Source organism: Equus asinus, chromosome 2, assembly GCF_041296235.1.
Source record: "Equus asinus isolate D_3611 breed Donkey chromosome 2, EquAss-T2T_v2, whole genome shotgun sequence".
NCBI lineage: Eukaryota > Metazoa > Chordata > Mammalia > Perissodactyla > Equidae > Equus > Equus asinus.
In genome coordinates this window covers 59,039,163-59,062,338 of record NC_091791.1, presented here as the reverse complement: position 1 = coordinate 59,062,338, position 23,176 = coordinate 59,039,163, and the positions used below count along the sequence as shown (strand labels likewise).

The 23,176-nt window shown below is 46.4% G+C and overlaps 1 protein-coding gene across 1 annotated transcript in view; it reads left to right on the top strand.

Moving 5' to 3' along the window:
• Positions 1-16,941, top strand: part of NPFFR1 (neuropeptide FF receptor 1) — a 44,415-nt gene extending 27,474 nt beyond the window's left edge. Inside the window, exons 2-4 of the mRNA XM_070519351.1 lie at positions 1,509-1,854; positions 6,063-6,162; positions 8,031-16,941. Coding sequence (XP_070375452.1) covers positions 1,509-1,854; positions 6,063-6,162; positions 8,031-8,904 — 1,320 coding nt within the window. The 3' untranslated portion in view covers positions 8,905-16,941. The remainder of the gene's footprint in view (positions 1-1,508; positions 1,855-6,062; positions 6,163-8,030) is intronic.
• Positions 16,942-23,176: the final 6,235 nt, after the last annotated feature.

Sequence of the window (23,176 nt, the reverse complement as noted above, 5' to 3'; positions counted from 1 at the left end):
TTCACTAAAACATTCTCTCTTCTACGTTTGACATTTTCTGTATTAAAATAAAGACGTTTGGATAAATTGGGTGCTCCTAGGGGGCCTAAGAAGGGGAGTGTCATGTCCTCCTCTTGCTGCATGCCAGAAGCTTCCAGCTTCTCCACCTCCACAAGCAGGCCCTCCACCCCCACCCGAGTGCCCCTGCTGCACCTGCTGGTCCCTGCGGTCCCTGTAGCGCCAGCTTATTAGCCCTTGCTCCCCCCAGGGTCTCCCTAGCCTCCAGGTCCCAAGCCTCCGACAGGCCTCCAGGCCAGTGGCTGAGCTTGGGATGCAACAGAAAACTCCCCAAAGACTGTTCATCCCCTGGAACAGGCCACAGTTGGTCCCACAGGAAGGCGAGAGGAGCGTTTACAAGACAACACTGTGAGTCACCACACCTAATGACTTCCCAGAGGAGCTGTGGTGGGACACTTCCAAACGAGGCTGGAGAAACACACAATAAAGCCCCGGACTGATTCAGAGACACACAGAGCAGGGCCAACTCTGCCTCATACTCCTCTGCTACCTTGAGCCAGTCACGGAACCCCTCTGATCCCAGTTCTCGGTTTTTGAATGGGGCTAATACTTAGCTGGGAGGGTTAGATAAAATAATAGGTATGGAAGTGCTTTGTGAAATGCTGTCCAAATGAAGCAGCTGATCACCACCTGCGGGGAGGTGAAGGATGGGTGCTAGCCTTGCCTTGGAATGGCTTTCTGGTGACTTGAATGTATGCCTTTGCTCCTTAGCCCTGGGTCACAATCCCCTTTCAATCTTCCTTCCTCTACTGCCTTCTTGCTTTTCCCAACTAAAGTTCTGTGGAAATGATGAGGAGCGACATCAAAGATTTTAAGGGTGTAATAGTCAGGGTCCCAGAAGAAAATGAGTGGTGCATTCAGAAAGAGTTTAACTGCAAAGAGTTAGTGGAGGGACTTTACAGGGGAGTTGGGGTTGGGGTAAGAGAACCAGCAAGGGATGGTGAAGAACCCAGGGACTGCAGAGAGGAAACAGTGTCAATGTGGCCCAAAGCTAGAGCCACAGAAGAGGAGTCACCTGACGGGAGCTGCGCCCATAAAGACAGCCCTACAGGCAGAACTGGCCAGGCAGGGAGAGAGTCTGGAGCTGAATACCCTGACCTCTCTTTCCTCCAGTCCTTCAGTCTCCTTCAGTGCCTCCCATTGGCTGAGCCCTGTCAAAAACTGGAGGGCAAGGGAACCTAGGTGAGGTAGTCCTTGGAGGTCAGCCTCTGGGGCAGAGAGGGGATTGTGTGCAAATGGATAATAGCTGACACTGGGGAACGAGTTGTGGACAGGACCAGGTGGGAGGTGTGAAATCAGGGTTTGAGTGGTTGTGGGTTGCAAGTCATGGATCAGTGCATCCAGTTGCGACTGGAGTAGAGCACAAGGTCTGGGTACTAGGGCAGGGCAGGGTGTGGAGCACAGAAGGGTCTCACCAGTAGTGAGAAGTCAGTCATCTCTTCTTTGCCCAGGATCCTGACCCATATGCTCCTTTGCTCCTAGGGAAGCAAGCCCAGCCTCCCAACAGCCGCTGGCTCCCAAGCCAGAATGGGAGTAACGCCGAGGCGACCCCGGCGGCAAACCTCACCTTCTCCTCCTACTACCAGCACTCCTCACCAGTGGCAGCCATGTTCATTGTGGCCTACGTGCTCATCTTCCTCCTCTGCATGGTGGGCAATGCTCTGGTCTGCTTCATCGTGCTCAAGAACCGGCACATGCGCACCGTCACCAACATGTTTATCCTCAACCTGGCCGTCAGTGACCTGCTGGTGGGCATCTTCTGCATGCCCACCACCCTTGTGGACAACCTCATCACTGGTGAGTGAAGGCAGTGGAGGCAGTAGGAGTACCCCTCACCCCTGAAAGCGTTGTTGCCCTGTCTCTTGGCCAAAATGCTATGGTCTCAAACTCTCAAGACCGTCTTGTGGCTGAGTAATTAGACCAGAAATAATAGAAACAATAAATTAATTATTTTCTTTGTGCTAGGCATTGTGTGATGTACTCTGCCTGCATTATCTTAATTAATCCTCACAACAATCCAATAAAGTATGTGTTATTATCATCCCCACTTAATGGATGAGGAAATTGTGGCTCAGAGTGGTTAAGGGACCGTTCTGTAGTCACACAGCTAACCGTCAAGTCCCACATTCTCACATGCCTATTTCTTACCACTACACCATTCAGCCTCACTCTCACAGGTAGCTCCCGTGTGCAGAACTAGAGCCAGTGGGAAGAAATGGTAGGGAGACAGGTTTCCTCTGAATGAGGACCTAAAAATCCACTTATTTGAGCTATTCTCCAACAAAAGAGTCTTGTCTTTCAGGCAGCGAGCTACCTGTCACTGAGTGTCTAAGCAGGGACTAGCTGGCCATTTAGCAGGGATTTGGTAGAAGGGACAGAGCTAGGAAATACATGCATGCTAACACACACACTTAAAATACACACCTTTATTTCTTTATCTCTCCCTCTGTACGTACAAATCACAATACCTCTGCTTCCAGTCCAACATCACAGGATTCATTTTAACTTCCTTCTTTTCCTCATTTGTAGCTTCTTTCTCTGACAGTGAGAAATCTAGCTCTATTTATCCACAACATATTTACTTATTTGTTCAGTCTTAGTATACACATAAGGTAGTTTTAGTATTGCTAACCCATACCTCTGTGAGAGACAAATTTCTTTTTTTTGTTTTTGTTTGTTTTTGAGGAAGATTAGCCCTGAGCTAACATCTGCTGCCAATCTTCCTCGTTTTGCTGAGAAAGACCGGCCCTGAGCTAACATCCATGCCCATCTTCCTCTACTTTATACGTGGGACACCTACCACAGCATGGCTTGCCAGGCAGTGCCATGTCCGCACCCGGGATCTGAACCGGCGAACCCCGGGCCACTAACACGGAACATGTGAACTTAACCACTGTGCTACCGGGCTGGCCCCAGAAGCAAATTTCTTAATGAGAGTACAGTATCTGTGTCCAGTTCTTAAATAGAGAGTCCGTATGCTGTTTTCCCAAGTGACTTAGGTTAGTTTCTTGTTTCCCCATGCCCCTTCACTGGGGTTATTATTCACTTGTAATACATTTAGGTTTATTTGTTATTGTTTGTCTTCCACTTTGGGTTTCCTTATGCCCTGATAAATTAATTTCTTTCTTTTTTGAGTATGTGAAACACTGCCATGGTTTTAAAGAGTCAGAGTCATAACAAAAGATACACTCAGAGAAGTGTCACTCCTCTGTCATAGCGATTCCCCCTGCCCTCCATTATTTCACCCCATTCCTACGCTTCCCTCTACAGTTAGCCAGTCTCATTATTTTCGGATTTATCCTTCTTGTGCTTCCTTTACCCAAGTGGATAAGTGTATATTTTCCTATATCCCCTTCTTTCTTACATGAAGGGTAATATACTATAGACACTCTTTGTACTTTGCTTTTTGCGCTTAGTGATATATCCTGGAAATCACTCCATATCAGTCATAGAGGGCTTCATTCTTTTCTACAGCTGTATAATACTCCATTGTGTGCATGTGCTGTAGTTTATTCAACCACTCGTGTATATGGGAATGTAGGTTGTTTAGATATTTTGCAATTACAAACAATGCTACCATGAATAGCTTGTGCATATGTATTTGCATATTGGAGGTATACCTCCAGGGTGGATCACCAGAGTGAGATTGCCCAATCAAGAGCTACGTGCACGAAGTAGGCATCGCCTGGCTCCCCTCCATGGAGCTGTATCAGTTTGCATTCCCACCGGCAATTCGAGCTCCCCTGTCTCCATGGCCTTGCTGTGGGCTTTTGCATTTTGCTAATTATGAGTGAGATTCGAACTGTTTTCATATGTTTAAGGACAATTTTTAAATCTTTCATGTGAATTGTGAAACTTTTTCACATTTTTCCATAAGGTTTTTAGTCCTCTGTCCCTCAATTTTTAAGGGTTCTTTACATATTAAGAGTAGTACCACTTTGTGGCATATGTTGCAAATATTTTCTCCCAGTTTGCCAATTCTCTTTTGACTTTATTTACACAAATTTTTGCTATAAAATTAAAAATTTTGATGATGTAGTCAAATTTATCAATCTTTTCTTTTATTGCCTCTGGATTTTAAAACATAATTAGAAAGCCTTTCTCTACACATAGATTAAAGAAGAATTCGCCTATGGGTTTTTTCTCTAGTACTTGTACAGTTTAATATTCTGCAGTTATACCCCTAATCCACTTGGGAATTATTCTTGAGTATGGAGTGAGATATGGATCTAGTTTGATCTTTTTCCGAATGGCTACCCAGTTGACCCAGCACCATTTATTAAAATGTCAGTCTTTGCACATGCTTTCAGATGCCCTCTTTATCACATACTGAACTTCTACTCTACTTGAGTCTGTTGCCGGGCTTTCTCTCCTATTCTGCTGGCCTGCTTGCTGGTCTATTCATGCACCAACACCACACTGTTTTAATTATAGACGTTTAATAGTATTTTCTAATGTCTGGTAGGGGCTGGTTCCCCTTGTCATTTTTCTTTGTCAAGATTTTCCTGGTTATTTTTGTGGATGTATTGTTAACTTAATTGAGTGGTTTTGTGTTACAGATCTCATTCTATTTCTTACTTTATTCGCTAAGCCTTCTATTGGCGTTGCCATGGGTGCATCTAACCTCTTGCTTCCAACTGCTGCCTGGTAGGCCACGGTGTGTGTCTACCACATCTTCCCTCTGACCTCCCAGGGATGGGCCCCCAGGTGGCCTCTACCTAGTGGTGTACTGGAGCCAGCTTGTCTGTGTTCAGTGACATCATGTTGATAGTATGAACTTTGCTATGTAGGGAGATTTTACACCACAGGAATTGGCAAATGCTGCAAACCAGAACCTTTTGTTTTCTTTTTTGAGAGTTGATTTACCAGCACACCACTGCCTCCGAGTCTCCATCACTATAAAAAACATTGCTGCGAACATGTTTACGGACAACGGGGAATGTCTGCAGGATAGGAACTCAGGAGAGGAATTGCTGGGCCAGGGAGTTTGCACATACCCAGTTTTCCAACAGAGAACCAACCTGCTCTCTACAGCGATGCTGACTCTCCACGACATTTAAACTCCCAGCACCCGGACCAAACTCTCACTGCTAATCCGTAGCAGGCAAAGAGACTGTAAATTAATTAATCTCCCCCTCAGTTTTCTCATCTGTAAAAAGGAGACGATAATAATAGGGTTGTTGTGAGGGTTGACTGAGACAGCGTCTGGTACTCAGTCCACGTGCAGGCAGCACGTCAACTCAGGAAAGACAGCTGGTGAAAGGAGGGCCCCAGCCTTGGGAGAGGACTCTTGTCTCTGGGCACAGTAGACAAGAATAAGGTGGGGTACCAGGCAGAGGGGGCAGAGACGCCAGGCAGTTACCAACACACGGCCTCAGGAACCAGGATGTGGATCTGGTCACCAAACCTGAGGGCAGGTGGGGCCCAGGTCTCCTGACAGAGCAGAAGCCTGGGGATCAGAGTGAGAATATTGGTAAGAGAAGATGAAGCTGCTTCTATCACCCCGAACCTGGGAGTCAGGATTGATTTGTCCTCGTGGTTCTCACCTTTGGCTACCACTCCAATCCTCTGGGTAGATTTTTAAAATACTGATGTCTCGGTCCCACCCCCAGAGATTCTGATTGTAAATGGTCCAGTCTGGGCCTGGATGCTCATTCTTTCAAAGTTCTCAGTCAATTCTAGAGAGGAGCCAGTGTTGAGAACCACTGGCCTAGAACCCGGGGCAGGGCCATGGGAGCAGAAAGCCAGGCAGGCCTGGGTGGATCCAAAGCTCATGGAGAGAAATCGCTGGTCAATATAAAAATTGTCTCTCTAATAGAACTGTCCACAGTGGTATGGGCTGGTCAGTTCCTTATTCCTAGAAGTGTGTAACCCGAGACGTATGACTAACTGGCAGTACAGAAGAAAGATCCAAGCCACAGAGGGGACGGGCTTAGATGGTCCGAGGCCCCTGGCTCTTTGTGAGTAAGACTTCTCTTACTCTATGGTGGCCTCTGTCATTGCAGGGTGGCCCTTCGACAACGCCACGTGCAAGATGAGCGGCTTGGTGCAGGGCATGTCCGTGTCGGCTTCTGTTTTCACACTGGTGGCCATTGCTGTGGAAAGGTGAGAGGCTTCCCGACTAGGTTATCGCAGGCCAACTGGGGGCCCAGCCTGGAGAAGAGCCACTGCCTTCAATGCTGGGCTGGCTGGAAGGCCGAGGCTGCTCAGCAGTGGGTGGGGCTGGATTCTGAGCCGTACAGGGAAGGATTGTGGGTCTGGCTGCCCTCTAGACTTGGAAGACCTGCAGAGGACACCATCACCTCCTTCCAGAAAGCCCAGAGACAGCTTCTAAGGAGATTTAATAGGGATTCCAGGGGACAGGGCCCATGGGCAGTGAAGGGCTGCAATGGGTTGAGGGCAGGGCTAAATTTATAAGTTATAGGTATGTGAGTTATTTTTTACTAGACAAAGGAAAAATCATTTAAAAAGTCATTAAAATGGTATCAGTGCAGGTGGCATCTGGTTATCGGGTGGTCCTCTAACTTTGGATACAAATCAGGTCAGATCAGGTCAGGACGTCCTATGCTTCCCAGAGGACATTGTAGATCGGTATGTAGGCTGGGACGCCTCGGGCTTCTCTCCCTGGGGCAGCCTGGATCCTCATCATTTATTTCCTGAGCAGCAGAAATCCTGCCATCCATGAGTCTGAGCCAGGTGAGCCAGCTTCGGCTTCACAGTGGCCTCAGCACAGCTGGGGAGGAGGGGTGTGTCCCTGCCCCTCCACTCCACCTCCACAGCCTTGCAGCTGCTTCCTGGCCATCCAGGCCCTCCTGACCCGCCATCGCCACCCTGTCTCCAGCTACTCCTGGTCTTTCAGCTCCAGATTCCATCAGATTCTCTGATAAGCATGAGTCTGCTAATGTGATGGAGCCGGGGCCAAGGAGGCTTTGCAAGCAATGAAAGACAGACCCGACTGCAAATGGTCTTTCTCCCCCTCCTCCCTCCAGGGAGCCCTTTCACTAAGTCACTTCACACTCTGAGCCTAAGTTGTCTCATCTGTAAAACGGTAAATACCCTGCAGGGTGGCTGGAAGGCTTCAGTGAGCTTCTGATTGTAGAGCTGATGCACACTATCTGGCACAGTGTCCAAATGTCAGCTCTTAATATTATTTTATTTCTTCCTTACACGCAAAATGGATGGAGGAGAATCCTGGGACACACCAGGAAGGCTTTCTGGAGGAGATGGGAACTTGAAGAATACTGCAAACACCACTGGGAGGGGTTGCATACCGCACATATCATTCAACAATGGTAACAAATGAAGATCAGTGAAGCAGAGGGACTTGCCCCAACTACCCAGCTAGTTAGTGGCCTTGCAGAGACAGGAACCCAGTTCCACCACCCCAACCGCCTACTTCATTGGGTCACAAAAGACTGGGTTTGGTAAGGGCAGAGGTGGAACTAGGATGAGGATACTAGATTCTGGAAAGGGCGGAGCTAAGAAGTGCCCATATTGGGAAGAGGACAAGGAGTTGGGTGTGCCTGTTACATAGATAGGCTCCACATCTGAACCTCCAAGGTTTTCTGGAGAATCCATAAACAGCTAAACATTGTTTTCTTTGGTACATTTACCTAATCAGCCTACTCGAGGACAGAATGTGCAGACTGATCGCTTTGCTAGCTACAAGTTTACCCCCCAAGGTGCACAGACAGGTTCATTGTTTCCCCGCCTGCAGTTCCCTCCTCCCCTCTTCTCTTGTACATCCTGTTTTTGCCTTTGTTCCTTGGCAGCTGACTCCCTCCCAGGTGAGAAACCAATTTGCTTGCAAACTAACCTAATTAACGTCTGATCTGTTTTTTGACGCTGCCTGAGGTGCGATGATGACTGTCAAGCGCCCACACCCCGCCAGCCCTCAGCCAGGCTTGGCTCTCACTTGGGGACGACTGGGACCCCCCCAGACCTCCCCGCCTCTCTTTCATCCCTCGCCGCAGGTTCCGCTGCATCGTGCACCCTTTCCGCGAGAAGCTGACCCTGCGGGAGGCGCTGGTCACCATCGCGGTCATCTGGGCCCTGGCCCTGCTCATCATGTGCCCCTCGGCCGTCACGCTGACCGTCACGCGCGAGGAGCACCACTTCATGGTGGACGCCCGCAACCGCTCCTACCCGCTCTACTCGTGCTGGGAGGCCTGGCCCGAGAAGGGCATGCGCAAGGTCTACACCACCGTGCTTTTCTCGCACATCTACCTGGCGCCGCTCGCGCTCATCGTGGTCATGTACGCCCGCATCGCCCGCAAGCTCTTCCAGGCCTCGGGCCCGGGCCGGGCGGGCGGGGCGGCGGCGGAGGGCGCGCGCGGAGCCCGGCGCAGGGCGCGCGTGGTGCACATGCTGGTCATGGTGGCGCTGTTCTTCACGCTGTCCTGGCTGCCGCTCTGGGCGCTGCTGCTGCTCATCGACTACGGGCACCTCAGCGAGCCGCAGCTGCATCTGGTCACCGTCTACGCCTTCCCCTTCGCGCACTGGCTGGCCTTCTTCAACAGCAGCGCCAACCCCATCATCTACGGCTACTTCAACGAGAACTTCCGCCGCGGTTTCCAGGCCGCCTTCCGCGCGCAGCTCTGCCCGCCGCCCTGGGGGAGCCATAGGGCGGCCTACTCGGAGCGGCGGGGCCGGCTCGTGCGCGCACGGGTCTTCGTGGAGGTGCCGCCCAGCGACTCGGGCCTGCCCTCTGAGTCGGGGCCGAGCAGTGGGGCCCCCAGGCCTGGCCGCCTCCCGCTGCGCAATGGCCGGGTGGCCCACCATGGCATGGCCGGGGAGGATCCCAGCTGCTCCCATCTGCCCCTCACCGTCCCTGCCTGGGACATTTGAGTGGTACACGGAGGACGGGCCCTGAACCTGAGGGTGCCGACTGGACATGTGATTCCTGGACCTGAAAGCAGCCCAGTGTGGTTTTGAAGAGAGTACCATAGTGCCTGTTTCTCGAATACAAGGCAGTGGGCCGCTGCTAGTGATCTCTGCTACCTTCCCCCTCAGATAGAGGCCAAGGAGGGCAAGGGAAGAGGAGCTAAGTTTCCCCAAAACCCTTCTGTGTGGTGGGCGCCACAACCGTCATCTCGTGAATCCTCACAATGCTTTGGGAATAGGCTTTTTTATCCCCCTTCTACAGATGGGAAACTGAGGCCTGGAGAGGAGACGAGGCCAGCCCACTCTCACAGCTGGAAATCTCACAGGGCCTGATTCCAGGGCCTGTTTGGTTTTTACCATCTCACCTTTCTCCAGAGGGACCCCTTAAGGAGGAGCACAGTGAAATGTGTAAATCCTCATTAGGCAGCTGGGAAGAAGCAGAAAGAAAAGCTGGCCTGTCCATTTGATGCTTTGTGTTGGTGTCCTGGAGTCCCTTATGTATTACTGAAGCCACCTTCCTTGACCGCTTCCCACAAGAACATGGTGCACCCCTCCTGCCAGCTCTGCGTAGGTTTGTCTTTGTTCCAAGAGGTGCCCAGGGCCATTCTCTTCCTAAGTACTACATCAGGACGTCATGTCTGAGCAGCTGCAGAATGAACCCCCGGGAGTCTTGCCCTCCAGGTGTTGCCCTCCCGGTCTGAGCCCAGAGAAGGGCCGGGTGAGCTCTGTTCTCTCTCCTTTCCTCATAGGGCCCACTGCCATCCCCCAGGCCCAACAAGAACTCATAATGCAACAGGCAGCTGCAAGGCCACAGGGAGGCGTGGGTTTATTTATTCATGGACAGGAGAAAGGGAGAACACAGTACCCCCTTTCAGCCTTTGGAAACGTAGCTGCTCACTAGAGCTGCAAGCACAAAGCCTTCCCCAAGGCCTCTTTTTCCCTGCTGCCTCTGGGGAATGGGCGGAGAAGTTGACCAAGGGAAGCTGTGGTGCCCTTTGGGGCTTCATGGAGGACAAACACTAAACCCCTTTCCAACACAGATAACTCATGTACCCTAAAAAGGGTTGGGGATCAGGAAGTCCCTTGTGTACTTGGCTCTCACTCAGCACACCTACATGAGCTTGAAGAAAGGAGACTGCTCCTGAGATGGAAGGAGATGGGACTGACTCGGTGGTCCTTGCACGGCCCCAATAACCTGCAGTTAACTGGACATTTCCCCCTCATCTCTATGGAAGACAAAGTGTTGCTAGAGTTTTAGTGAATAAAAAAGAACATTTCCAGGGGTCAGGGCAGCGAATGTGACTCTGAGGCTTTGACTGTATCCAATCGATACACAGTGACTTAACCGTGTTTACTCCACATTATGTACTAGATGTTGGGGCAGAAGAAAATTCTTAAGCAATTGTACAATATGTTGTCTCCAAGCATGTCCCCAGACACTGTCTCATTTGATTCATAAAATGAGGTGGAAGGAGATGTTGTTGCCATTTCACAAAGTAACAAAGGCTCAAAGTGGCCAAGGTCGCAGGCCGCAAAGGTTTGAATTAGAATTTGTCTTCTGATGGTTCCTTTCCACGCTGCATCCAGCCTTTCAAGGAAGCTGGATTGGGCATAAGGGGGAGGAGAGCGGGAAATTCTCGCGAAAGCTTTTTGCCTGATAGTGAACCAGAATCCTCACCCTCAAGATCTTGGTCCGGGAGATGGAAGTCTATTGTGTTAATTCTTGTAATATCCTTCCTGAGCTGTGCTGCACACAGTATCTATAAACCCATGTGTTGAGCGGGCTGCCAGGATCCATCACAACTCCACACGATCCAGGGGTCTGGGGTGATGGATGAGGGTCTCAAGAGAGGGTGTGCCATCCTGTCCCTCATTAGCTAGTGCATGTGTGGGCCCCATTTTTGGTACTGTATCAGTGTTATGTGTCATGTAGGACAGAGAGTTCCCAGCTGCTTACTGTGAAGAACTCTGACTCCAGGCTCTAAAAATAGGCCAGAGAAAAGGCCATCTCAAACTCAAATGCTTGTCCCTGTGCCTGGGTGGCATCTGTCCAGAGACACAGTCTGGTCTCTCCTCTGGGTGCGTTTCTCCTTTAGCATGACTGCCTCAACCACAAAATCACAGCCTCCACAGCAGGGAGAAACCAGGGCACTCACTCAAGCCAACCTTTCCACCAAGGCCCCTTTGTTTCATTTCCCCCGAAGATGCCATGCTCTGAAAGACTGTGCCTACCACAAAAACTACACTAGGTCATAACTGATGTATTCTGCTGTTATTTTTATTTCTTTTTGAAGATCAATCAAAGGTCCTGCCTGCCCATTCGGAGATTTGATCTGAGTGGTAACAGGCATGACTTGATGCTTTCGTGAGGGGTTGAGGCCTTGTGGGTACCTGTGGACTGTTCATTTTTTGTGTATGTGGTGAAACGTGCACAACATTAAATTTACCGTTGTAGCCATCTTTAAGTGTACGGTTCAGTGGCATTAAGTGCTTTCACATTATTGTGTAACCATTGCTATAACTGTTTCCAGAATTTTTTTTAACATCCCAAACTGCAACTCTGGATGCATTAAACGATAACTGCCCATCCCTCCCAGCCCCTGCGGCCCTGGCACCCACCACTCTACTTTCTGTTGTATGAATTTGACTACTCTAGGTGCCTCATACAAGTACAGTCATGCAGTATTTGTCCTTTTGAGACTGGCTTCTTTCACTGAGCATAATGTCTTCAAGGTTCATCCATGTGGCAGCATGTGCAGTACTCTGTTCCTTCTTAAGGTTGAAGAATATTCCATTGTTATATATGTGTGTGTATACACACACATATCACATTTTGTTTACCCATTCATCAGTCAATGGATACTTGGGTTGTTTTCACCTTTTGACTATTGTGAATAATGTGTGGAGTTTTAAGATATTAGAAGTAGTTCCTGAAAATAGTGCCTTTGTGAACCCTGAGGACAGAGACCCCAGTTTGGGGACCTGGGATTTCTCCCAACCTAGCATTTATGGGTAATGAAGTAGAAGCTCTGAGGAAAGCTATGATTTGTCTCACTCCCCTGTGCCCACCCCAACTGCTCTGAGCTTCTGCTGGGCTTTACTTCTGGACTAGAGTGGCTAGAAAACTGTGAGCTCCCTCCATAGGGTATTTTTGAACCTTTTTTGTAAGTGTAGCTTTATTATCCTCACTAGAATTCTGTGTCCTGACACCTGGGCCCTGTCAGAGACCTTGTCTGGCTACCCCCAGGCGTGCAATGGCAAGCAATGCAGACTTCTCCTGATGTGGCATCCTCCACCTACGGGCTGGTCAGGTCTCCTAAGGTGACTGCCTTTCACAGGCAGAAAGTTAGGAGACGAATTGGATGTGTGATGGGGAAAAGAGCCAAGGGCTTGTTGACACTGAGCACCCGCACCCCAGAGAGGCTCTTAGAGGAACTCCGTGTCCTGTCCCGCCATGTGCAGCATGAGGCGGTTGTTCTAATCATGGGTCTCCATTGATGAATGGCCTCTTGACTTCTCCAAGACCACGCAGCACTCAACAGACCAATGTGAGCTGGAGGCAGGGGCCCAGCCTAGACCCTACAAACCACAATCCGTCCAGCCCTATGAGGACTTTCTCTTGGGGCCTGGAGGACACATGAGTTGATTGGGTTGGAATGGAAGATGGAGTTGGCAAAGTAGGATGAGAGCCCCCCTATCATTAGTCTACTGTGTATTCATTCAAAAATCAAGGTGAGAGCCAAACCGAGAGCTGGATGGACAAAGCATTGCTATTAAGCTCTGTACCTTTTTGCATCCATTTCCTCAGCTCACCCCTTCCAAGTGCCACTGAGAAAAGACAGATGAGAAGGAGGTGACCCAAATGGGCCTCATTACAAGCAAACAATGTTGGCTCAACAAGAGATTCCTTGTTGAATAACCCAATTATTTATGTTTATGGCATTTTATTGTTGGTTTCTCTCTCTACAAAAGCACTCTATAATCACTGTGGAAATTTTACACAATTTAGATAAGCAAAGAGAAGAAAATAAAAAGCACCCAAATCCCACCACAAGAGATAAGCATAGAGTCATTTTCTATGCATATATATCTATATGTGTAAAAATTTTGTAACAGCTTTATTAAGAAATAATTCATTTACAATAAAATTCACCCATCTTACATGAACAGTTCAATGAGTTTTAGCTATTATATACAGTTGTATAATCACCATCACACTCAAGATATTTCCAGCATCCCCCAAAATTCCCTTGTGCCAATTTGTAGTCACCCCTCTCCCCACTCCTGGCCCCAGATAACCACCTGTCTGATTTCAGAATGTCATACACATGGAACGATAGGCTGTGTAGCCCTTGAGTATGGCTTCTTTCACTTAGCATGATGTTTTTGAGATTTGTGCATGTTGTAGCATGTATCAGTAGTTTGTTCCTTTTTATTGCTGAGTAGTATTCTATTGTATGAGTACATCACATTTTGTTTGTCCATTCATCAGTTGATAGACTCTTGGGTTGTTACCAGTTTTTATAAATTTAGAATTATGAATAATGCTGCTATGAATGTTCATATGCAAGTCCTTATATGTATATACGTTCTCAATTTTCTTGGGTAAATACCTAGGAGTGCGTTTACTGGGTTGTATGGTTTAAGTGTATAGTTTAACTGTGCCCAAGTATTTTCCAAAGTTGCTGTACCATTTTGCATTCCATCAGCAGTGTTCTTGCTCTCATGAGAGAGTTCCAGTTGTTCTTGCCAACATTTAGTAGTATCAGTCTCTTAAAAATGATCACTGGTGATGCTGGGCATCTTTTCATATGCTTATTGGTCATTGTTATATCTTCTATTGTAAAGTGTTTTCAAGTCTGTCTTTTAAAAATATGATTATTGTAGAAATTTTACTACAAAAATTTGCCTTAAATCTAAGAGAAACTTAACACCGACAGATAATTTTTAAACCCATCAAGAATGGGTTTAAAGTAAGATAAGTGGATAGAATGTGAAAGAGGTGAGAGGGCTATTTTAAAAAAAGGATTTTTGCATTTTTGTTGAGACATAATGGACACGGGAGGGCTATTTAATAGGTGGTTAGGAATGGCTTCTCTGAGGAGGTGACATTTGAGTTCAGATAAGAATGAAGTGAGAGAAGGAGCCATGGGAATAGCTGAGGAAAGAACATGCCAGACAGAGAGAATATCATGTACAAAGGCCCTGAGATAGGATAGGGATCAATGAAAAAGGAAAGAACGCATAACAAATGGTACTGAATGTCAATAATTACATTTCTGGTCAACTCAAAACATTTATGTTAAATGTTAAAAGCCAGGCACGGTCGTAAGTGCTTTGTGTGTCTGTGATTTATTTCTCACCACAGACCATAAGCTCCAGGAGGCCAGGAACTATGTCTATTTCACTCATCTTTGTGGACTCAGACCTAGAACATTGCTTGGTACAGAAGAGGCACTCAATAAATGTCTGTCGAATGAATGAAGTAATGAAATAAGAAGGTATTTATTATTATTCCCAAACTAAGGCTCAAAGAAGTTAAGTAACTTACTGAAGATCATATAATTAGGAAGTGCCAAAGCTGAGACTCACATCTTGGTCCATCTGACCAGGAAGCCCAGGGTTTTGCCACTCCCCCAAGCTGCTGTGGATCCTCCTTCCTATATTTGGGAAACTGAGGTTCAGAATAAATGAAAGAGGCTCCCCTCTAATCCTAAAAGTTAGAAAATTAAATTAAATTAAATTAAAGGGAGGTCCCCTCTAATCCTAAAAATAAATCCAGCCAGCCACAGGCTCCAGACTGCTGTTTTGGCCCGAAGACCACATTTCTATCACATTCAGTGACTTCCAAAGATTTGAGATGGAAGGAATACCAGCAGTTTAAGTAAAAGGTGTAAATTTAGTTTGACCCATCAAGCCTTCGTGCAGCCATGGGCTGAAAGAAATCAACCTTTCCACTCTCCTGCCTTGTGGTCAGGGGATGAAAGCTGCCGAACTTGCTGTACTGTGCTGCCTTGAGTTGTTTGTGCTCTCTCCCTAGCTGCAACGCCCAGGCCTTCGACTCCCATCACCAACAAATGCTGCTGTTGTCATGTGCAAGCAACCAAATGAGTGTGGCTGGAAAAACCCAAGCTTCGTGATTTGGGCAAATTAGTTTATCTGTCACAGAGCCAGTGGTGGTGGTAAATCACTCTGTGTTTGAGGAGTAATCACCCCCCACCCCACTCTGTCTTCCTTTCTGCAGGGAGATTAGAACAGCCAAAGCCAAGTTGTTTATGACAGAATAACCTACATTCATGTATTCTGACTGCCCCAAGGGAGTGCATTTTGTGTCATGCTGTCTGGCGATCCTTTGAAGTCACCTCTAATGATCATGATCACCTCCTTCATTCTCCTCTGGTCCATGTCTTTGGAACCTAATTCTTTTACCTATGCTAAAAGTGATGAAAAATAAACTCATTATAAAAGACTTCATGTTTACATTTTACTTTCTATTGCATTAGTAGTTTGCCTTTTTTTGTGTCTTTACGGTGAATGAAAAATTCCCAGGCGAAGTAATCATCCCTTCAGAAAAGGTAGACAGTAGACTATATTACCACCGACATCACATTCTTATTCCCACTTTACAGATGCGTGGAGCCCAAGGCATTTCCTTGAGGTCCCCACAGCTCCTAAGTGGTGAAATCAAAACAAACTTTAGGGCTTTGTGGGTTGCAGTTCAGTGTTCTTGACACTATATCAAATTGCCTACTTGGTTAGCTCCCCACTTTTAAGCGTATGCAGCAGTTCAGACGAAATAATTCTAGCATATGTGTGCTCAACAAAAGTAGTGTCTTTGGAGTCTGGGAACACGGACATCCCCACAGTCCAGTGCGCAGAGATGGAAAAGAAAAACATCATACTGTGGTATAGTACTTTCTTCGATGAGGCCTCGTGGTTGGCCGAAGAAGCAATGGGACAGCCTGAGGGGTGTTAGAAAAGAGCTCCCATAAGAAACTTGAAATAAGTCTTAAAAACTGAGTTGGAGACAACCAGGTAGAGGGTTTGAAGCAGGGAAGTGATGCATTCAGATCTTTATCCGTTAAAGCTCACACTGGCAGCAGGTAGAGAATGACTTGGAGGGAGACAGAGCTGGAGACAAGTGAGGTAGGAGGTACTTGCAGGAATCCACATGAGAAATCCCAGGACTGGCTGAGGCGGTAGGGATGGAGAAGAGGTGACAAATTCAAGAGATGTTTGAGAGATCAATTCAATATCTCCTGGTGCAAAGGGTTCGTGGATCCAACTCCATTGTGTGTGTGTGGAGGTTTCCCCACTCCAACAAGCGGTTCTTGGACATCAGCAGGGTGTCCCAGAATTCAATTCAGTTCTGACACTATCTACACAGAGTTGAATCAGATCCCACAGGTAAAGGGCTCAGTCCCACAGGACTGCCCTCCACTTCAGACGCCAGTGCAAGGCCCACTCATTACCTGTGCTTCTGGCCTACAAACCGGAGGTTCCAAGAAGCCCCTCCAACTCAGGATGCCAAGAGCAAGTCCAGGTTGTTACCTGTACTTCTGACCAACTGGCTATAAATCAGACGTTCCCATGACCCTCTCCTCAGGTTTGATTAATTTTCTAGAATGGCACACAGAGCTCAAGAAAACCCATTTACTGATTTGTTACAAAAGATATTAAATAATACAAATCAACACCCAGATGAAGAGATACATAGGGCAGGGTCCCAAACAAAGGAGCTCCTTTCCTTGGGGAGCTTGGGGCCTGTCACAGTGGCACATGGAACTTTTCTGGTCCCCCAGTGTGGAAGCTCTCCAAAAAAGAAGGGCCAACAAGCTATTCTTTTTGGGGTTTTATGGAGGCTTCATTAAGTAGTCATGATTGACTGAGTCATTGGCTATTGGCAACTGATTCAACCTCAAGCCCCCTTCCACTCCCCAGAAATCAGGCAGTGGGACTCAAAGTACTAATCCTTTGATCTCCTGGCCACCAGCCCCCACCCTTGGGTGGGATCCAAGAGTCACCTTCATTAACATAAACAAAACACTCATTTCACCTTTATGGCTCTGAAGCTTTCCAGGAACTGAGGACAAGAGACCAATATTATAACAAAAGATGCTCCCATTGCCCTTACGGCTCAGGAAATGCCAAGGGTTTTAAATGCTGTGAGCCAAGAGCTGTAGATGAAGACCAAATAGATAATCTGAATGACCAAATATATATATATATTTCTTATAAATCATAATATCACACCTGGTAACTGGTAGGATGTGGAAGTCATTATCAGGTCATTATCCAGGATGCTTTTAGTTGCCACTGCGAAATCTGACTCAAATTGGCTTAAACAAAAGGGACATGTTGGTTCATATAACAGTAAGCACAGAGGATTGGTTGATCCAGAGGTTCAACAATGTTATCAGGGACCCAGGTTGTCTCCATTCCTCTTCTCTGCCATCTACAGTGTCAACTTCCTCCTCAGGCTGGCTTCCCTTGTGGTGCAGAATGCAGCTATTGGCAATCAGAGCTACATGCTTTCTTGTTCACCTTGCGGGGGGGATATCTACCCCCCCTGACTTTCTCCTGAGAGAGCAAAGTACCTTCTCAGAAGGAGGCAGCAAACTTTCATTGGTTCAGATTGGGTCAGATATCCATTCCTGAACCAATTTCTGCGGCTAGGGGAATGTCATGTTCTGAATCCCATGTTCTTCAGTGGGGTTCTGGAACAGTCAAAGGGGGTAGGAGTACAATGACTGATTTAGACAAATCAAGGCCCATCTCTGGAACTAGAGTCCATCTCCAATCTAATCAACCTGAGGGAGAGGGTGAAAGACCACTGAGAAACCGTATCCATTAGAACGTTTTTCAGCCACCAAGAAACAGACTACTCTCAATCAAATTGGTTTAAACACAACAGCAAAGTCAAACTATCTCGTATAATTTATTAGCTATTAATAAGGTTAATTTATTACCTCTTCGTAAGAAGACCTGAGGCAGGGAAGGCCCAGGGTTGGTTAAGTGAGCAGCTCAATGACATTATCAAGACCCAAGGTTTTTCCACTTGGCATCTTCATGGTAAGTGTATCAATATTACCTACAGGCTACCTCTCCTCCAGGTTGTAAGACAGCTGGGCTTGGCAAATCCCAAGACAATACCCAAGAGAAGAAGAGACGGCCTCTTCTAGTGTATCTCTCATAGAAGGAACAGAACTTTACACAGAAGCCTCTATCACACTCACCTTTGACTGCCTTGGCCAGAATTGTGTCACATACCCACGATCAAACTAGTCACTGGCAAGGGGAACGGAACCACTGTGATTAACTTGGACTAATCAGACCGTCCCCTGGGGCTGGGATGACACTGCAATCCCCGAAGCACAGGGCCATGCAGGGGAAGGTGGATGCATGTCTGAACAACAACAGAGTCCTGTTGGGAAGGAGAAAGGAAGAGTGAACAGGTGTTGGGTAGGCAACCACCAGTGGCTGCTGCAAAGGTTAACCAGGGGGAGCCTGGAGGACCTTCCAGGTTGGCTGACTGGGCAGTTGTGGCACCAGTAACTGCGACAGAGGACTCAAGAGAGAAAAAGGAAAGTTCATTTTTGGATTTGGTGAATACAAGATGCTCATGGGGCAGCCAGGCAGAGAAGTCCAGAAGGCAGCTGTATATAAGAGTTGACCATAATTTCTTCCTAACACCTCCTCTTCCCCTGGCTTCTAAGACATCACAGTGCTGTGTTTTATCTCCCACCTCACTGGCATTCCTTCTCAGACCCCTTTGTGGACACCTCTTCGGCCATCTGTCCCTGGAATATTGGAATTCCTTGGGTTCTGTTCTAGACCCCCTGCTTTTTAAAAAATTATTACTCTATATACTTCCTGTAGGTGGTTTTACCTTCTCTTGTGGCTAAAATCACCCAAATCAATGACTCTGGCCAACTGTCCTTTCTTTTTTTTAAATTTTTAAAAAAGATTTATTTTTCCTTTTTTCTCCCAAAGTCCCCTGGCACATAGTTGTATATTTTCAGCTGTGGGTCCTTCTAGTGGTAGCATGTGGGATGCTGCCTTAGCGTGGCTTGATGAGTGGTGTCATGTCCGTACCCAGGATTCGAACTGGCAAAACCCTGGGCCACGGAAGCCCATAAACTTCACCACTCGGCCATGGGGCTGGCCCCTAACCTTCCTTTCTTTTCTGAGTTCAATGCCTTATATCTAACTACTCCTTGGACATCTCAACTAGGACTTTTGTTTCTCCCCACCTCCAGAATGTCTGTAAGATTCCCTCCATTATTTGTCACTGATAATTCTGGACAATTTTTTCCCTCTGTCTTATATAATGGACTACACAAATGCAATTTCAAGCTGCCTCCTCATCCAATTCTATTGCTATCCTAAGTCCCTGTTGTCATATCCATTCTTTATTCTTCCCCTGCTCAGCTGTATTTGCTGTGTAGTGGAGGAGGGGGCTGGGGTCGGCTAACCACTGTAGACTAGTTTTCTCAAGCTCCTGTGTCAGAGGAATGCACGATTATATTATTGTTCCTAATTATTCACTCTCCTCTCTGTAACAGGAATATATATCCCCACATTGCCAAGTGCCTTATGGTGCCTCTCTGAAGATGAGTATACTTCCCTGCTCCCTTGTCACTGGACCTGGCTACATAACTTGCTTTAGCCAATGGAAGGTGAGCAGAAGTTGCTAATACCAACTCCTACCAGAAGCTTTAGGAGCCATGATGAGGTTCAAGCCATTTCTCTTCTCCTTCTACTATGAGACCAAGAAAGGAGCCGTTCCCTCTGTCAGGAGCCCAGAATAATAGATACACGGAACAGAGCCAAAGCCCTGACATGTAATCTGAGAAAGAAGTGAATGTCATTGTAAGATTAGGGGGGAGGGTTGTCAGTTAACACAACATTATCTAGAAAAGCTGTCAGAGGAATTGGTGGCAGGAGCAGAATGCTTTCCTAAAAAGTGTGTCATTGGCTTTGGGACCTAGTGGTGGGCAGCAAGGACCACAGCCTTTGGTCCTGTGGAAGGCAGATAATGTACCAAGGAGCCTGTGGTTTTATGCAAAGAGGCTGGGAAACAGATTGTTACTAGTGTGCCTTGGTTGCATTTAGCTGCATTTGACAGGAAACTACAAGAAACAGATGAGCTTAGAAAAGAATTAGCTGTTTCGTAAGCAGGGATGAAAGGGATAACGGGAGACTCCGAAGTTTCAGGATCGGCAGGGTTAAAAGACTCAACTCTTGCTCATCTCAAATAAAGGAGAGAAATTAAGAAATGCTTTGAGTAACAAAGTTGATTACATGTCAAATTAAAACAGCCTTGGGAGAGAGACCAGAGCTTCTAGTACATCCTTTCTTGGATACAACGACTCAGGAAAAATACACTAAGGGGATGCTCTCCAATGGAGGCTTGATAAGTTCAAGTTACTGTAGCAATTACACCTAGAGAGAGAGGCATTTCTTGGAAAGAATTACAGGTGTGGTAACGGGCACATGGAGCTGGCTAGAATCAGATAGCTAAACACTATACAAGTTTTGAAAAGAGTTGTACTTCCAAGATGCACCAACTTGGGCTAAAAGAGGTTATGACTACTGGAGAACAACTTTTGGGCTCCCCAATTTCTGTGAGCAGGAAGGAAGGAAGTTGCAAAAGCTGCTCAATCCCTAAGGAGTATATATTTTCCAAATGTGGCCAAGAAGGATATTGGAAAAGAAAGGAACTTCCATAGAGTAAGGCCAAGGGCTCTGAAGAACAATAACAGGAGGCAACTCAAGAGAGCTGAACTGGAACTTAATCAAGGAATGTTTCCCACACCCAGTAGAATTTTGGAATTCTGACAACCAGTCATAGCTGTGTGCCTCGCATTCTTTCTTTTGATGAATAGGTGTTTATTTCACTGTTTATTCTGTCCTTGTTTAACCATTTCTTATTAGGTACAGATGTGGGGAGCAGTAGATAACATTTGTTTGTTTTAAGTGCGTAAGTCTCTGGATCAAGAGGAGCCATATCTGGACATAACACAGAAACTATCATGAGATACTAAACTGACTCTGACGTCATGATTGGTTGAGACTTTTGAGTGTCATTCTTTGTAGGGAGAGTAAGTGTATTTTTCATGCAAAAAGGGGACAAATGAATATTTACGATTAAGAAAGTACACTGTGTGTGATAAGACAGCATTCTTGTTACTATTTATTTACTTCTCTCTCTATAGGAGAATTATACATTCCTATACATGGTTACCCACTTGCAATGTCTGCTAAAGGAGGAGTTTATTTCCATGGCTCATTGGCATCAGACAAGGTCATAAGACTTGCTTTAGCTAATTGAATGTGAGTGGAAGTGATATATACTGCTTCTGATCCAAAGCTTTAGAGCCATCGTTTGGTTTGGCCATTTGTTTTCTCCCTCTGCAATAAGATCAAGATGGGGGATGCCACTTAAGCCTCAGTCTGCAAATGAGAAGACATATGGGGCAGAACCACAGCTGACCCATATCACCACCATGATATTGGAACTTGAACAAGAAATAAATGTTCATGTTCATTCTTGTAACCAATTGAAATTCTGTATATTGTTTGTTACAGTAGCATAAACTAGTCAAAATTGACTAATACAGTTGGTTTTCATCTGGGCCCAGCCAATGGGAGACCCTGACAGGAGACTGGAGGGCATGAAGCAGGGAAAGAATACGTCTCCCCTTCCCTTTTTGCCCCAGGTAGCAGCTCCAGCAGCAGCTCTATCTCCAGATGGGCAGGCCCACTGTGCTTCTAGCTTCTGTCCACAGCCCCTGAGTGACTCCCTTTGGTGACCCTGCCTCTTCCTCCTGCCTAGTCCCTCTGGCCTAGAGACGGTTGTGGCTTCCTGCTGTTGCTAATCTATATTTGGCCTCTCGCCTCTTCTATTGCTTATTTACCAATTCCCTGCATTAAAGTTCCTCTGTTTTAAACATTTTGAGTAGTTTTTGTCTGGTTGGACCTAGGTGATACACCATCTATGTACAAATTTTGGAGTAATTATTGATCACAGATGTCTTAAATTTCGCATTTTTTTAAGGAAAGATATATTTAATTATATCATTTTTTTTTTACCATCTCAACCATTTTTAAGTGTACAGTTCAGTGGCATTTAGTACATTCATACTGTCGTGCAACCATCACACCATTCATCTCCAGAACTTTTTTCTCTTCCAAAACTGAAACTCCATTAAACAACTCCCCATCCCCTCTTCCCCTCAGCACCTGACAACCACCATTATACTTTATGTCTGTGAATTTTACCACTCTAGGTGAAACTTCATGTAAGTGGAATCACACAATATTTGTCCTTTTGTGACTAGTTTATTTCACTTAGCATAATGTCTTCAAGGTTCATCCATGTTGTAGCATGTGTCAGAATTTCATTCATTTTTTAGGCTATCAGTCTATTTTAGCCAAGATGCTTTTAGTTCAATAATAGAAAACCCCAATTTAACTGGTTTAAACTCTAAGGAACTTATTATCTAACTCAATAAAAGGTTCCAGAGGCAAAGTAACTCCAGGGTTGGTTAAGTCAACAAGTCAAAGACATCTTAACAACTCAGATTCTTGCCCTATTTCTGCTTTCCTGATCTCTACATGTCAGCTTGGTTCTCAGGCAAACTCTCCTGATGACTGATGCCTTCTAAGAGGACTGCAGCCGCAGTAGCCATTTGTATTAGTTAGCTTTTGCTGGTTTAAGCTGCTATAACAAACAACCCGCCAAGTCTCTCTGGCTTCACACAACAAGCATCCAAAGTATACTCTCTTTTTAAGAGAGAGTAAATCTTTTCCAGAAACCCTCTAGCAGCCTTCCCTTCATCCCATTGGACATAATTGCATCACATTTGCGTGCCTGAAACTATCGCTGGCAACCATGATTGTCTTAGCTTGTTTAAAACTCATTCTTTGAAGACAGTGGAGGGGCTGGATGCCCTGAAGCAAATGTAAACACAGAGGAGTAGATACCTGAACAAAATCAGGATTCTTTTAGAAAGGAGGAGTAATACGCTATTGGGCAGGCTACTATCGGTGTTTGCCATAATACTCAAAACAAAGTCATCATTTTTCTCACCTTCCATCCCAACGAAACTATCTCAGTAAATGACACACCATTCAACCAGTTGTTGTCACCAGAAACCTAGAAATCATGCTCAAATTCATCTCCCTGATCTTTCACTCTGTCCAACCAATGATCAATTCCATCGATTCTCTC